This window comes from Plectropomus leopardus, chromosome 19, assembly GCF_026936395.1.
Source record: "Plectropomus leopardus strain MGB_pleo_1.0 chromosome 19, ASM2693639v1, whole genome shotgun sequence".
Classification (NCBI taxonomy): Eukaryota; Metazoa; Chordata; class Actinopteri; order Perciformes; family Serranidae; genus Plectropomus; species Plectropomus leopardus.
This window is the reverse complement of record NC_142194.1, coordinates 4,637,065-4,654,566: the sequence shown is the minus strand read 5'-3', so window position 1 is coordinate 4,654,566 and position 17,502 is coordinate 4,637,065. Positions and strand designations below refer to the sequence as shown.

The following is a 17,502-nucleotide window of genomic DNA, read 5'->3' as shown; positions in this document are numbered from 1 at the left end:
ATATCTGTGGTTTGCAGAAACATACAAAGCCTACATTTTATTCTGGCGACTGGGCCGCTGCCAGACAACTTGCTACTGTAGAAACTAGGCTGAGGCTACTGCAAGCTGTTACAAAACGCACACCCTAAGGCTCAGCACTGCCTGTTCTCTGGGCTTCTGCTGACAAACGCCTAACTAGGGCAATTACAATAATATACACCTTCCTGGCTGCACTGAGAAATGAGTGCAGGTACAAGCACTGACACATTATTCAACTTCCATCCATCTTTACCTTCGGTGCCACATTCGTCTTCAGCGGCTTCTTTTCCTAACCGTGTTTACACTCTGCTACATGAAAGAGGGTCAACGCGGTAAATCTATCAGCAAAACCTGACAAGTACAGCTGATATACTGGAGACATCCATCAGGCGCTCCACATGCAGAATACTAATTGTAAGATATCGCTGCTCTAACTGCGTCCTTTAAACCAGTGGTTCCCAACTGGTGGGTTTCGTCCCCAAAAGTGGGTTCATTCTTACTGGACCGCTAATGACTTGCAACTGTGGCAGCAGAGAGCTTTTATTTTAAAGTGCAGTTTCATGCTGTAGAGTGAGAGAGTGAGAGAGGGTTTTTTTCTGAGAACAGTAACTGTTTCATTGCCCTGTTCTTGGTATTATGTGACCTGTTTTTTGTTTTGTGTTTTCCTCACCAAAAAAATGAGAGTAGGCTTGGAAGGCTTTTTGTTAATAGCCATTTTTTTTTTTTAAAACTGCAAAACTTTTCTAGAGAAAGGAAAATTGCCATTTAAAAGAAAAACAGCCAAAATATCTTTTAGGAAGAAAAATCAAAGTTTTGAGAGCAAAAGAATCAAAATGTTTTAAAGAAAAACAAATCAGAAAACATTTTTAGAGGAAAAGAAAATTGTTGAAATATGTTTTTAAATTAATCAAAAGAAATTTAAAGAAAAAAATATCACTGCCAAGAGGGTTTTTTTAAAAAATAAAAAAGTCAAAATTTTTAAGAAAAAAAAATGGTTAAAAGTTTTTAAAAATCACCAAAAATTTTGAAGGGAAAAAACAAAACAAAGCAATAAATTTGAGGGTTTGGAAGATGCGTTCTCCTAAAAAAACTTATGGTGAATTCTTTCCTACAGAGGTCCACGCTATGGCCCCAGTGTCATCAAATTATAGTAATATTTCATTCTGCTTTAAGCCCACATGTTATTAACATTTTGCCACATAAAACTGAATATGTGGTAATCTCTCTTACGTGTGGACCTTAAACTAATGACTAAGGAGAAATCTGGACCCAGTGGCTGGACCAGTTGGGAACCACGGCTTTAAACAATCCCGCCCAACCTGACAGCGCAGAACAACAGGCACAGGTGTCCCGCTTAAGGCCTTGCGGTCCCTAATTATGAAGGTAGACGTTTGTGTGTTGTGAGTTGGGCTGCTGATTGGAAATGAATTACCCTGTGTGTCAGAGGGGAAGGAATCTGGGCAGAAATGGGCAGTGTGAGCAGTCCAAGCTCCTCAGTCAAATAAAAGGGAGAGGGGAGGCCAAATGAGATTACAGGCAATAGAAAAGGGCCGGGGGGCTCCGCTCAACCCCTACTGTGCATGAAGACCAGTGCGCGCCTCACACAGTCCAGCTCCCACGGACGCCCCATTCACACGCCCTTTTGACTCTGTCATGAAAACAGGCTGAAAGGGAATCTCTCGCAACCTACTCCGGGTGTGCACTTTGGGATAGGGAAGGAAGGAAGGAGGGAAGGAAGGAAGAGGAGCGCTTTGGGGAGTGATGAATGGAAAAGTTAGGGAAGCGAGAGCTACCAACCACCAGCCCAAGCCACCTTAAAGCGGCGTGTTGGCCGTGGTGGTGCTGATGCCTGGAGGAAGTGGGGGGTGGAGGTCCTGTGGTGGGTGGTGGTGTATGGGATTTCAGCTCAGGGTGTTGGCGGAGGGGTGGCTGGAGAGAGAGGAGGGGGAGATGGGGGGGTTAGGGAGTTTAGGGAATGCCAGCTCTGGGCAGAGCGGGGCTGCGGGGGCGCGAGTCGCTGGGCCCTTTGTGTGGATAATACAGTGTGACACAAGGGAAACAAAGGCGGATTGATGGGCCCAGCAGGTAGCAGAAGCAGCGCTAGCCATGGCTAACAGCCAGAGCTCCAGGGGCCCAGGGCTCACAGGCCCCTGTTGTGGAGGGCCCAGCTAGGCTTGCCAGGGTGAGCAGGGATGCCCAACCTGAGGACGGAGTGTCATCCAATCATGCGAGGACTCACTGGGGATTTAGACCAGAGCGGGATCATTTTACTGGGAATCAACGGTGAGAATACAGTTTTTGTAGACAAGCAAGAGTCTAACTCCGTGATACTCAACTTACAGCCTGCAGGCCAAATCTGGCCCCTGATAGGGTGCCGGTGGCCCCCAAGTCATTTTTTTAAATCAATTTAAGTACCTTTAGTATCCATAAAGTGCCAGAGCGCGTAAAACAGCATCAAAATAGAGCTTGTTTATCCAAAAAAAAGTGCTTGTGAAGGATATCTTACAACCCATGGGACAGAGGTCCTTGCTCAGCCCCTAATGTCCTAAAATCCACAAATGTCCTGAAATCCTTGAAATGTCCAAAAATTTGAAAAATGTCCTAAAACCCAAGAAATGTCCTTGAGTGCTACAAACCTGCTAAAATCCAGCAAACATCCTAAAATCTGAGAAAAGTCCTAAGATCTGAGAAAAGTCCAGAAATCCTAGAAACGTCCCAAAATCAGAGCAAAGTGCTGAAATCCAAGAAACGTCCATCCATCCATCTATCCATAACTGATATATATCTTGAGATGACAGATTTTGAACATATGGTTCAGTTTGTATTATTTTCAGATACTACTGACATCTGTAAATTTCCACAACAAATAGTCCATCTGACCTTTCAGCCTATAAATTATGAGCATCGTTACACTCAAAACTATCAGAAACGCAGGTACGTGAAAAAAAAAAAAATCATTAAACACCTAGAATGCTGACCCTTGTGGCATCGTATCAGCCCTGCAGGCATCCACAAAAAAGGTGTTTTTGTTTTTGTTACTTTGCTTTCAGACACAGTCGGGGTGGGAAAATATGACTAGCCTCCAGCCAAACATCAGTAAACTGTCTGTGGCTTGTAAAGAAGTCCGATTGGGTCCTGAAAGCTTCACTGGCAGCGGGATTGCAGAGGAATTTCTGGCTTTAGTCGCCACTGCGGTCTGCAAAATACGGCTTTAATTCTCTGGTCGTGTTCGTACAAATTTCAAAACTCAGATCACGCAATTGTGCAGATCAGGAACTCAGGCCACTGAATGCCCTTGAAAAGTCAAGCCACTGCTTACAGACACATCCCCTTACCTGTGTGTGTGTGTGTGTGTGTGTGTGTTTCACAGCTAGTGGAGTGTAATGTGTGAGCCATGGTAAGTGTGCTGTGATTGTGAAACAATGGTGTCTGGTTACATAATAAGCTGTTGCCTTCAAAGGAGGCGTAACTCCATCCCTCGGCGTAAAAAAAGAAACAGGCCGACACGCTGCTAGGTTTCACCAGAAGGCCTTGGGCTCTGAGCAGGGACGGGCAGGAGGGGGTGACAACATTCCTGAAACACTATCCAGATGCAAAGCAGCACACCTCAGGGATGACAGGAGGTCACTGAGATCCCACAGAGCGTTAGGCCCTCCTGACACAACCACAATGGGCTGATGACACTGCAGGGACTCTGCTTTTTCGGCTCCTTCATGTGTCCTGTTTGTCATCGCTCGTGATGATTGTATGGTAAATACCGCGAACCACGATTACAGATTGTAAAATAAGAGAGGGTTAAAGTTTCTTTCCATAGGCATCTTGTTTTTCACTTTGGTACATAAATGTGCCTCCTCACAGATGAAATGTTGCGTTAAAAGGTTATTGCCTCGAGGTATCCATTTCATCACGTCTGTCTGGATTTTGGAGCAGTAAAAATCTCCTTGTCCATGTTTAACACAAGATTGACACCATGTCTCTCTCTCTTTTTCTCCCCGTCTCTCTCAGCAACCAGAGAGTCAGCGTTCGTCCACGCCATCGCTTCAGCAGGCGTGGCGTTTGCGGTGACGCGCTCTTGCGCAGAGGGAACGTCCACCATGTGCGGCTGCGACTCCCACCACAAAGGGCCTCCCGGGGAGGGCTGGAAGTGGGGCGGCTGCAGCGAGGACGCAGAGTTCGGGGTGCTGGTGTCCAGGGAGTTCGCCGACGCCAGAGAGAATCGTCCGGATGCTCGCTCAGCGATGAACCGACACAACAACGAGGCAGGACGCACGGTAAACACATTTGGACACATATAGGGACAATTTTCACAGGTTTCCTCCTAGGTTTCTGTACTGTTTCTAGACTACATGGCCAAAAGTATGTAGACATTTAAACATTACACTCACATGGCCTCCAACCTTTCTGAAAGGTTTCCGCCAAGATTTTGGAAGATGGCTGCAGAGATTTGCTCCCATTCAGCCACAAGAGCATCAGTGAGGTCCAACATTGACCATGACACCTTCCCAGTTCATCCCATAGGTCTCATGGTCAGGGCTCTGGGCAGGACAGTTAAATTCTTACACACCAAACTGGGAAAACCAATTCTTCATAGAACTGGCTTTGTGTGCAGGGTCATTGTCATGTTGAAACAGGAAAGAAATTTCCTAAATTGTTGCTACAAAGTTGGCAGCACATCATTGTTCAAAATGCTGTTTGCTGCGGCGTTAAAGGCCCAGAGACATCAAAAACACATCAAAGAACTCGAGGCAAAGACTGACTGTTGCATCGCTTCACTTTGTCTGTGTCTCTGCCAAAAAGTTGTACTTCAGACGCACCACAAAGACTACAGGCAAAGGCCAAAGTACATTTTGCGCCTGCGTGAGAAGAAATAAATCTCCATAGCAGCAAGCTGCCCAACACAGGGTTCCAGACGATCCTTAAAAAAGTCTCTAAAAACATTGAATTAATTGATCTAAAATAAGGCCTTAAGAAGTATTAAAGTAAATCAATTTGTCAAAAATATCTTAAATCTTAAAATATGCTAAGACATATTTGACACATATTTGAAATTGCACAAAAAAAGTATAAAAATCAATTTTACTGCAAATCATTGACATATCCCAGCTGAGATAATAAATAAAATCTAAAATCTTCATCTAAAAACACAGTGGCATCATGACAAAAACCTAGCACTGGGCAAGGGTTAAAATTCTGAATATTAATGAATATTTGATATTTATGATTAGGATTGATATTCGTTAACAAAATAAAGTCAGTGAGGGTCGAAAATAATATTAATGTATAATATTTTCTAAAGCTTGCTTTTGAAAGGCTCATTTTGTGCGCAGAGCGATACGAGTGTGTAATATCAAAGCGAGCCCCAAGGGTTAAACAAACAACCTCAGCAGATATTGTACTATAAATTGTAGCAAAAGTGGAAAAGTGAATCCCAGATGCAGTAAACAATAGACAATGACCTGACTGTCGTGCAAAAACAGCAGATCTATCTGGGAAACATCGCTATTCTGGATTACTAATTGTTTGTGTGACGGGCAGGGATTTGGTATTTGACTTGTTTGCACATTTCTGAGTTTCCACTGAAAATGAGCACTTGACTTTGAATGACTGGTTAATTACTCACCTAAGCAGCGCCCTCCCTCCCGCCTCGCCCCACACTTCGCCTTTCATGCCTTGCATCCCAATGAAAAAATTCCCTGACAGTCAAATATCCCGAGTGAGTTGAGGGGGAAAAGAAGGAAATCAGCTCAGACTTAAAACATCACTGGCTGCTGTCAAAAAAAAAAATCAGCACCACGGCTGCTCGCTGAGGGGCAAATGGAGGGACCACACGGCAACAAGACGGCCCTTTGATGTGAGCACACAGGAGCAGCCGGGGAGACCACAGGAGCTAACTGAACAGCAGCACTGTCAGGAGTCTCCGCTCCTTTCCACCTGGCCCTCTCACGCTCCATTATTTAGCCCCGAGGGCCTCTGGGACTTGATGTTGGCATGACAAGCTCACAGAGTGATGTCACCAGCCCACCGCCTCCTCCCCTTCGTCTGCCCCCTCGCTCCCCTTCCTCAGCCAGAGGTGCCACAGCCACCTGCCTTCCGCCCCAGCTGGGGGATTTCTGCAGCTAAATATAGCTGTTGAATTAAAGCACAACAAAATCAAAACACAAAGGTAAAAAAATAAGCCCCGAGGCAGCATACTCATGATGTGAGCCAGTGACTTCAGAGGGAATTAGCAGCAGCAGAGTCTCTGTACTTCACAGCTGCATGACACTTACATAAATTGCAGCCAGTGGCACATTGTTTTTCTTGGCCTGCTCTGCATCTCTTCAGCGGTTTCGTAAGTCTGAGTTGGTGAATTTTCTGTGAATTACTGACCATAAATCCCAGCAGATCTTGCTTGGTTGTGACCAATATGCCAAGAGTCGGTAATCAAATTAAGACCAGCACACTTATTTAAATATACTTTAACCCTTTGAAATCTGAGCAAATTCAGAATCATGGGAAGAAGGCAATGAGCAACGAAAGAGGAAATTACCCAGCAAAAGTTCGAGAAAAACACCTGAAAATTGGTTAAAACAACACAAAACAAAAAGAAAAAAGATTGAAAACCTAAATAAAATACAATAAAAACAGGAAATGACCTGGAAAAGTGCTTAAACTTCATGACAAATCTGTAACATATTTTATTTTAAATATTTAATTATGAGAATTAACTATATAATAGTTTTTCCCTCTTTCCCTCGAAATTTTCCCCTAATGTTTTAAAAGTAATTTTCCAAATCTACTTATTTATTTCAATTTGTGGAAAATTTTCAACCTAGTTCCATATTGCCTTTTTTCTTTACTCTGTGAAAGAAATTGCACTGATTTGTTTAAAGTTTTAAATACTTGTGAACGGTATCTGAAAGTAGCACAAGCAAAGAGATGTTGCTCCAGGTTTCAAAGGGTTAAAGGAATACTCTACCCAAAATCTACCCTTTTTTAGTATCAAATTCTCAGCAGGTAAAGCCGACGACACATTTTCTTGTTGGGGACATATCAGGACACATTGGTGCTTACACTACAGAAAAAAATGTGGTCAGATGCGTCCCAGATCACCTCAAAAAGTAGTTTGGGTGATTGGATCAAATGTGTGTTTACACCTGGTACTGACGCACATAGACAGCCAAGTGATCACAGTGCGTCTTGGTGGCCATTGACGCTTGCTTTTTAGTGCTGACCACTTGTGATTAGATCTCCCAGGACACATGTAAAAACAGGTGTAAACACAGGTGTAAAAAAACAGGTGTAAACAGGCTCTGAAAGTCACAGCAAAATGTCAAAACATCCACAGAAACTTCTCGACACCTCACAGCTACAAAGATCTGCCAGAGGAAACATGTTAAGGGATTTCTTGGCTCACAAAAAACAGTTCGGGGTACCATGAACATATATATCCACTGCAGAGAAATGGTCTAAGATTTAAGACGTTTTTGCCATGACTGTGGAGTGCCATAAGAATCTGTTGTAACTGCTGTGAAGCTGAAGGAGAAAGTTTCAGAGCCTCATTTCAAAGCCTCCAGGCGGACATATTTTTAGTGGAGTATTGCTTTAAGCGATCAGGAAAAATGGGTTACGAAAGCTTAAGCATGTTGGATCCTTGCCAGGCTGGTACATAACTTTACTTCTGCATTTCCACTGCACGGTTTGACTCAACTTGACTCACTTGTGGTACCACGTCCTTTTCTCCATTTCGGGTACTATCCACCATTCTCAGCTTGTTGTTGTTGCTACACCGCGAGATATTGATGTCACATCAATGTGACACTAAATCCTTTAATCTGCAACCAAACAGAGAAATGTCTGCACTCCATCATTTGAACAGAAAGTGAGAGCATTTTACAGCACTGTTTAATTGACCGATTTTTTAAAAATCTGGGTCGAATTAATTTTAAAAATTGGGGTCGCTACTGACGGTTGCAAAAATGGCAGGTTTTTGCAGGACGTCCAAAAGTCGTGCTGGTGAAAACCTCTCTGACCAGTCAGTGGTCTGCAGAGTGTGAAGTTTATTTTCTAGTATTGCTCAGCTTGCTTGGAAACTCCAATTAACTGCACAATTTTAAACCGTCAAAATAGAAATGTCATCTGTCCCTACGTTTCTACGTCAAATTGAAATGGACATTAGGTGTTGTACTGACACTGCACTTTGGTCACCTGACATCGCAACCTAAATTATACCAAATATCAATGTCTAACAACATTGGTGGCCTTCTGGGAGCCATGTCATACCATGCAGTGGAAATGCAACAAAAAATGTGTACGCTTTATTTCCAAATCAGAATTTCAAGGTTCAATTTAAAACCGATGTTGCCCTCTGTGTTTCTCAGACCATCCTGGACCACATGCACCTGCGCTGCAAATGCCACGGCCTGTCAGGAAGCTGTGAGGTGAAGACCTGCTGGTGGGCGCAGCCCGACTTCCGCATGCTGGGCGACTACCTGAAGGACAAGTACGACAGCGCCTCGGAGATGGTGGTGGAGAAGCACCGCGAGTCCCGAGGCTGGGTGGAGACGCTGCGAGTCAAGTACAACTTCTTCAAACACCCCACCGAGCGCGACCTGGTCTACTACGAGGGTTCACCCAACTTCTGCGAGCCCAACCCAGAGACCGGCTCTTTCGGGACGCGTGACCGAGCCTGCAACGTGTCGTCGCACGGCATCGAGGGCTGCGACCTGCTGTGCTGCGGCCGCGGCCACAACACCCGGACTGAGAAACGCAAAGAGAAGTGCCACTGCATCTTCCACTGGTGCTGCTACGTCAGCTGTCAGGAGTGTGTGCGCGTCTACGACGTCCACACGTGCAAGTGAAAGACTTTCAGACTGCTGGACTACAAGTGCTGCCCACCCTTCGACTCCCCCACATCCTGCACGACTTCCCCGCTTCCCCAAAAACACAAAAACATATTCATCAGCACACACACTCAGGCCCTAATGGCTAATGGCACATCAGCTATGGATACTTCTATACCTTTATTTGTAAAAACCACGCCCTAGATCCGTCTTCCAAACCACTACACCAATTTCCAGAGTATCTGACCTCGACTCGAAGGTCTAGTCATGGGAAGTTGTGCCACTCTCCCCGCAGCATCCCTCCCCCCTTGTCTTTATTTATTTCCCCCCTCCATGCCGACACCTTCGTGGCATGTACAGTAACACTTTTTACCTGTGAGATTAATGCAGTAAAAAAAAACTTTCAGACTTTTTTTTTTTTTTTTTTTTTTTTGCTTTTGAACAAAAAGCATCTTCTAACTAACACCTCACTTCTCCGGCCAGTCTGGCTGGGTTACCTTTTTGTTTTTGTTAAACTAAACCAACCTCTACACTGTCACTTACTGAACACAGCCCCAGGAAAAGCATCACTTTGTAACTACTGAACTGAACTGAAAACAGCAGGCAGGTGTTGGGAAGTGTCCTGTCTTTTTTGTAAAACTACTGAGCTGATGAAATCCTCAGTGCTGACTGACTCTACCGCACCAGTCAACCGGGAAGCCTGGAAGATATATGCTACAGTCTGATTTTTATAGCCCTGCATTTCTGAAATATTACCATTGGGCTGGGACTGGAGGTATGCAGCATGTGTGTGAACAAGCATGCTCATTCCACTAACTAACAACCCTACACATGTATATGTATGCACTATTCAGTTACTCCAGGTGGTAAAAATTTGCGCGTTGTTTACGCAAGCAAATTCTCCTTCGGTTGCTTATGAATGAGGACTTTGTTCCAGCGTCCGGGCGACCTGTATCATGATTTCCACACATGATGACAACAAATTATTATGACTGAGATCATTTGTTTCATTTCATAAATGTGCGCATCAAACGTGAGTCAAGCTTCAGCATGCTTAATATTAATTCTGGTCTTATGAGCAAAGTGATTATTGGGAGATCTTTTTTATCTATCACGCATTCATCAGGTCCGTCTTTTGTCAAATCTTTCTTTTATCACTGTAAAAAAAAAAAAGAAAAAAAAGAAAAAGGGGGACATGTGACGACATGTGGAGACCTGAGCAGGTTCGGATTCACACCCTCCCTTCCTTCTAGCCTGATTTTCCCTCAGTTAAGGTTTTTAAGAAGCGTGATTTATGAACTTGTACGCTTGTCAGTACACCCCAAAAAACACTCCTGACTCGCGGATTTTGGTTTTGGAGCCGTTGGAAGAATAATTTACTCTTTTTTTTTTCTTTCCCCTAGAGGCATGGATGTTTCCCCAGTTGACTCTGACTCTGTACTTTTTTAACAAAAGGAAATTATTTGCAGATCACTCGAGGTAAACAGCTGTGATTTTTGGGTGGACTGAAAAGACTTCCAGTTCATAGATTCTGAGAACATTAATGGGAAACGTCTGTATTTTTCAACCTGTAATCTATTTTCGCGTGTTTGAGTCAAAAGTGCCTTTTACACTGCCTGTTCAAGGTGGGATTTCATGCTGTTTTGGCTCCATGATGTTCTTGTAAAAATCTTATAAATGTTTCTTATAAAAGGTGTGATCGCAGAATGGGGGGACAGAGTTGTCTCGCCTTTTAGCCGGCAGTGGTGGTAGTACCGGCGCTCAAAACGACGTTGGTGCAGCCAGCAGGTTGGAACTACGGCGGTGTGACTTATGATGTGTCATGTGTGCGATTCATTGCTGCGAGATTTAAAAAGCAGCTGATAACAATAATCAACTAACTCAAAAACAAAGAACAGCAGTCGAAAATATCTACACATTTTTGGAAAACAGTGAGATTCAGGAGCTCCTTACTCTCCTAGGAGAGAGGGAGATCAGTCGCCATTTAACAGGGACGGTAAATAATTATTTTTATCATTAATAAAGCACTGCCGCTTTTATTATGTATCACACTAGAGGCAGACGCTGTTGTGTCACATGTCACGCCTCTTGTGATTCTGTGATGCCGGCATGCTGTCTAAAATCACACACTGGAGCAGCATGATGCCACCATAGTTTTGGTCACTTTGACATAAAAACATGAAAAAAAACAGAGTCCAGGTTGAAAAATACAGAAGTTAGTCTTTAAGCAGAGGAAGGTTGGGGAATGATTTAAGTGTGCACAGTGTGGATGTGTGACAGCTGCCAGTGACAGACTGAAGTGTCTGGAAAAACGTATGGATGGATGGAGCGAAGGCTGGCTTTTTTAACAACGGTGGAACAAACTGCAAGAGGTTTCCACACAACATGTTCTGACAGTCCCACCTGCTTCCTATTAATTATATTCAACAACAAAAAATACCCAGTAGTGTATAGGCTGTCCTCTCTTTGTGACATAGCTTAGCATTTGTGTCATCTTCTACGCAGCCCGTCCTACCTGGGCCGACCTTTCTGTGTTCAGTTCAACCCCCCCCCCGCCTTCCTCCACCTCTCCCGCTATATCCAAAGTTTTGTACAAATGTTTTAAAGTGAATAATTCCCTTTTTATTTTATAATCGTAAATGTTATGTTTTTATAAATATTATTTATTATACAATGTATATATCTGTATGACTGAACTAAGATTATATATTTGAAGAACAAAACTGTCTCGTGTTTTTCCTTTATAGCCAGAGGTACGCACACATATTGATGACCTCACAAACTAAGCGGATAACGTTGGTAACATTGATGGCATTATTAGATATCTGATCTCTACATACATTCATCACTTCTAAGCTTATATCACACGCTATAGATGGACCATTAATTAAGAGCTTTCATTTAAAAATGAGGCACCTAAAGAGCGTTTTTCTTGTTATCAACTAATCCCCTGAAAATACACAATAACAACAACTACATATCTTCCTCCTCTGTGCCACAGAGCTTTTTGTGCTACAATGATTAAAAACACGTCAGTGATCCACACAGCTGCACTGGGTGACACACACTGTAGTTAACTCAATCAAACGTACACGTCCTGCTGCCCGAAATACTCACTAAAGCATCAAATTTGTATTATTATGTCAGACCAGAGGCCATAAATAAAAATAAGACTGTGCACGTTCTCCGTTAATAATTACCAGTTTATGTGCGGGAAAAGCCGTCCGCATTACACATTGTAAGACTGCAATTTTTACACGTCTCGATGCATTTTTGTCTAGTTAAACAAATACTTGTTTTATAGATAAGTCAAAAAGTTATTTTGCAAAATTCAAACCATTTCCAGGCTAGCAATACAGATTTTCTCATTTCTTAACTTTTTCAGAAAGCGAATGCTCGTGAGAAACTTACTAATACCTAAAAAAAAAAAAAAGCCCACACAAACAGGCTGCAGTAGCTGTTTGGTTGACTGTGTTTTCTTGTTGAGCTGTGCAGTGATTGCACAACATAGATGCTGTAGAGGTTAACCGCGAATGTCTGAGTCGGTTCATCTCATTACGAGACATCAAATTTCCTCATAATTAAGAGATAATTACACTGGATCATAATTCTAAAAGACACATTATAATTTCAACATGCCATAATTATGAGCAGATAATGAAAACAACTGGTGGCAGATTTTTTTCTTCTTGTTAGGGACTGTGGTAAATTCAGAGGTTTTGGAGCAAACTGTTCAAAATGGATCAACAGATACATATTCTGGTGGTAATTATACTGTACTGTGCACCATAACTTTTGCATGTAAACACATTGTTAACCCTTTGAAAACTGAGCAAATTTAAATATTTTTCCCATTTTTCTTTTTTCCCTAGGCAGTTTTCTTTAGCTTTTTTCTTTATTGAAACAAAGTTTTCTTTAGCATTTTTCTTTTTTTACTTCATTTTCCCAAAATTTTTCTTTTCTCCCTAAACATTGTCTCCTTCTTTTGTCTTTTTTTCCTAAGACATTTTTCTCTAGCTTTTTTCTTTTTTTTCTCTGGACATTTTCTCTATCATTTTTCTTTTTTCCTCTCGATATTTTCTCTTTTCCCCAGACATTTTTCTTTTTTTGCCCCGACATTTTTCTCTTGCATTTTTCTTTTTTAATCCCTAGACATTGTTCCCTAGGTTTTTCTTTTTTCCCTAGACATTTTTCACGAGCTTTTCCTTTTTTACCTAGACATTGTCCCTCAGGATTTTTCTCTGGCTCTTTTCTTTATTTCTCCCAAAGACATTTTTCTTGTACCATTTCCTTTTTTGCCTAGACATTTTTCCATATCTTTTTCTTTTTTCCCTACACATTTCCCCTTGATTTTTTCCCCTACACATTCTTTCTGTAGCTTTTCAAAAAACATTTCTAAATCTATTAATTTCTTGCAATTTTTTGGAACATTTCTTACCAAGTTGCTCAGTACTTTTTTCTCCATGTTCAGTGTTCAAAGGTTTAAATACTAAAAGTAAAAAGGTGTCTGGAAGCAGCACAACAAAATTTTGAATATCATTTATAACATTTAGTCGTCATCAATTTCATCATTAATTTCAAATACTACAGAGTTTTTTGTTAGTAATAGTAATAGAATTAATTTATTTATAACATAAAAAAGGTCAGACACGAGCATGTACATGACATAAGAACAAAGTGAGATTTTTTTTAAGTCCTGGAATGATCAGATTACAAACCTGTGCATACAAATAAAGCCTATATAAACAAACAGTGTTATGATTAGTGTTTGTGCATGCAAAATCTTTATATATAAAATCCCAAAGGAGTGTTGGGGGCATCACATTGAGATAACAGCACTGATCTTGTGCAGATGCAATATACACAGATAGCACAAACACTGCTCGTTTATCTTACTTTACGTGTTCACATAGTGCTGAAGAGGAGGAAGGAGGTTGCCTGGTTGGTTGCTGCTGCAGAAAGCTGCAGTGCAGAGAGAAGCGCGCAGAGCTTCAGGGACGGGAGGGAAGGATGCAGAGAGAGAGATGGAAACTATCTCTCGCTTGCTTCCTCCTGCCAGCCTCTTTCAGGCTTCCGTTTCTCAGCAACTGAGTGATCAGAGACAAATAAAAGTGAGAAGAGACAGGCAGGCAAAGGAGACACGCCGCCACAAGAGAGCACCTGTCTAGTCGACCTATTTTTAGGCTCGCCGTGCGTGCGCCAACCATACCATAAGTCTCTGAGGCGGTGTGATGAGACACGAAGCTCCGGCTGCGAGTTGAAAAGTTGTTCGAGTTTTTTGTTGTTCATCACCTTGAGCAAGCCCGTCCTCGTGGGGTGCGGCTCACAAAGCAGGATTAACAAGTTAGCCGGATAACTTTAAGAAGAAAAATATCTTCTGGAACTTTGCCATTATCAACATGCAGATATAGGACAATAATTTCACAGTCATCTGAGGAACTTTCTAATCCTATTTTGTGAAATTTCTCCCCTGACACTGCAGCAGGGTGTTGTTTTATGTGATTACGGGGTCCACGTGGGACTCACAATGGTTAAAAATACACTTTTAACCTACAGTCTAACTAGATTTGATCAGCCATACCCTGAAAATACTGCAGACAATAGAAAGCAAGACTTAAGAGGACTAATAACAAGATTAAAGGAATAGTTCAACTTTTTGTAAGATATTCACTTTCTTGCTAAGAGTTTGCAGTTGGTTTATGAATCTTTACAGGATAAAACCATGATTAGTATTTTTTTACCAGCTAAATACATTTTTAATGAGGCTCACAGTCCTTTAGCCTCTTTGGCCCAACTTCTGCGTGACACGACTTGTGCATCATTCATTTTGGTGCAAGAAATTGTACATTACCAAACTGAACTCACAGTTTAAACAAAAGCAATTCTACAAAAGCTTAATTCACCCCAGACAGGAAATTTAAGTACTGACTGAGACCATGTCGCCTGCAGGCGCTGCAGTCTTACCGTTGAACGATGCCTCTTTCTCACTATGTGGCTCCACTGAGTCTAGATTGCCACAAACTTATCAGAACCCAGTCTGCGGGGGAAATGAATAAAGACAAAATGTGTATTATTAATCACACTTAATACAACTTAAACAACCTCTCTCTGCTACATTTGTAATAAAGAGTGGTAGAAGTGACAGATGTGTGTGCGTGGCGTGAGTGTTCAGTGTCACTAAGGATCCCGTCTTGCTCAAAAGAGAAACAGGAAGAAAATACTTACGCTCCTTCATCCTTCAGCAGACTCAGGAATTTGTTCACTCTGTAGCCGGGATCAATCTGAAACACAGACACATTACGTCTTTGAGCAGATATGCATACAATATATTAAACATACAGCTACTAACAGGTCATATTTTCTTTCTTAACAAGCATGTGTTTCACCTAAAATTCACAATCAAGGGGTTAAAACATCACAGGCCTGGAGTGACATCAGTTTTTCTGCATCCTGACGCCTTTCACATCTTTTACCTGACCTACTGCTGCGCTACTGCTGCCTTGACTGTTATTTTTTGAATTTGGTGAATCCAGACTAACCCTTTAAAACACCAAAGTCACACAGTAACACAAACCACTTTAGCTGATCGAGGCAGCGACTCCAGTGTTCAGCGAGGAAAAATCACTGTTTTTGTCAATGGAGTTTGGCTTTGAAGAGAGCATGGATAAGTTTTATTTTCTGTCGCAAAAGGTGGTATGTTTTGATAAAGTTTTGCTGTTGTTAAACATGAACCCCTATGACTTCAATTCATCACGAATTTTCTCAGTTTTTGGATTCATCGCTCACTGTAGAGGCATGTGAGTTTTCATGTAACACGGGATGAGTTACTGATATACAAATGATCGTTTGGGTGTGAAGTATTCCTTTAAGGGCGTTTCTACATCCATTTATGGCTACCTGAGGGAGTGGAAAAGAGGCTTGTGCATGTCCAGCTGCCTCCACGATGATTGAGATCTATAAAAGCAGAATCAGGTGTACATGCAGCTTTTTTAGATCTGATGGAAAGAAAGCATAATTCTATCTTTGTGCGTTCACTCAGTTTTTTAGTGCTGAATCTATAGAGTTTCATGCATCTGGCCCGGGAGCGATTTGATATAGTGGCAGGTCCCGGAGTTCACGCCTCAGTTTGTGCAAACAGGATTGTAGAGAAGGGGAGGGAGAGAGGAAGTAAAATTAATGGCAACCTGTGCAATAACTTACAGTATGTCTGGAATTGCCTGTAGCTACTAGAGTTAAGACATGAGAGCAGTCAGAGAGGAGGAATGAGAGGAAAAAAGATAAAGACTGAAGACGAGCTGTGAATATGTGTGCGTAGCTGCGTGGCTGTTTGCAGCATGTCTCGGCAAACACGGATTCATACTTCTTCAGGCTCAGAATGAGGTGTGTGTGTGTGTGTGTGTGGGGGGGGTTGCAGGGTGCAGAACATGGCTGCATTTGTGCATACCACAGCAATTACACAGCATCCAGCCTCACCAAACAGGCGGTACACATCATCAACATACCACAGACACACAGTCAGGGAGAAATTAACACCAGCCAGATTTAGGTCAATTTCTGCTGCTGCAGCCAGAAGTGCGCTACGTGTTTTAGTAAAGACTTTACTCAGAGGCACCTGGAGAAGATTTTTGTTAGATAAAGAAGCCACTATGGACTGAATTCTTCTTTATGCACTGTATCTGCAATATAGCTCCTTGTCCTTTTATCTAGTGATCTACAATACATGCACATGCGTGAATTTTGCACTTTGCACACAGATAATGTACCTTGCACCATGAACTTTATGCCATATAGTTTACATTGCCACTGTTATTGCACTTTTGTCCTCTTTATGAATTGTTGTATTGGTTTTTCTCTCTTTATTTCTATTGTCTGTTACCTGTCATGGGACTGTGATTGTAAATTAGCAGCATATTTAACTTCGGCATATTTACATTTGTTTTTTTTACACTGATGTTCATTAATATGCTGTGTCCCCTTTAAATAAACCTTAAATAAAGTTATTGTCTCAGGAGCACTGAAGAAGAAGCTGCTGTGAAACCAAGCATCTTGGTAAAAACTGGAACCATCTGTAACTGGTCAGATTTCAGTGTCTACGCTTGAGATCTAACTAGAATACGCCTTTTGTATCTTAGTATCCGACAGGTTGACCCATTATAACAAGAATCAGTGCAAAAGAGGCCTAAAAATAAATAAATAAATAAAAAATATAGATATAGTTTTGTTGACATTTTCCCCTATTTTTATATAGTTTTCTATCCCCCCTCCCTTTTTCCCAACTAATTTTGAGGTCATTTTCTTGAAACATCTAGGACATTTCTTGCCAAGTTGGTCATTGCCTTTCCCCCCATGTTTTTTCAAAGAAATCAAACCAATTTGCTCATGTTTCAAAGGGTTAAATCTATTCTGAAAGGTGCACGCAACACAAAAAAACTGACGTGGATCCAGGTTTAAAAGGGTTAATGAGCTGCATTGTTTGTGTAGAGTTTTACTTTAAGACGAAGGAGTCATTGATTTACTTGATAGTCTGTGAAAAAGGCAAAAGCAAACTAAAAAAACTACACCAATATCAACAGGGACTCTTAGAAAAATGCAAAAAACTTTGAGGCCAAACCACAAAACCTCTAAAGGCAATTTTTAAAAAGGTGAATACAGTTTATACCCA

The 17,502-nt window shown here is 41.8% G+C and overlaps 2 protein-coding genes across 3 annotated transcripts in view; one reads left to right on the top strand and one right to left on the bottom strand.

Annotated features, from left to right (window-relative positions):
- wnt3 (wingless-type MMTV integration site family, member 3) overlaps positions 1–11,563 on the top strand; it is a 35,649-nt gene extending 24,086 nt beyond the window's left edge. The window contains exons 3-4 of the mRNA XM_042508013.2: positions 4,024–4,289; positions 8,379–11,563. Of these exons, the coding sequence (XP_042363947.1) occupies positions 4,024–4,289; positions 8,379–8,858 (746 nt within the window). The 3' untranslated portion in view covers positions 8,859–11,563. The remainder of the gene's footprint in view (positions 1–4,023; positions 4,290–8,378) is intronic.
- Positions 11,564–12,761: 1,198 nt separating this feature from the next.
- LOC121958906 (vesicle-fusing ATPase-like) overlaps positions 12,762–17,502 on the bottom strand; it is a 31,515-nt gene continuing 26,774 nt past the window's right edge. For both annotated transcript variants that reach the window (XM_042508083.2, XM_088070428.1), the window contains 3 exons: positions 15,066–15,121; positions 14,805–14,877; positions 12,762–13,927 (listed from right to left, as the gene is read on the bottom strand). In XM_042508083.2, coding sequence (XP_042364017.1) covers positions 14,847–14,877; positions 15,066–15,121 — 87 coding nt within the window. In that variant the 3' untranslated portion in view covers positions 12,762–13,927; positions 14,805–14,846. The remainder of the gene's footprint in view (positions 13,928–14,804; positions 14,878–15,065; positions 15,122–17,502) is intronic.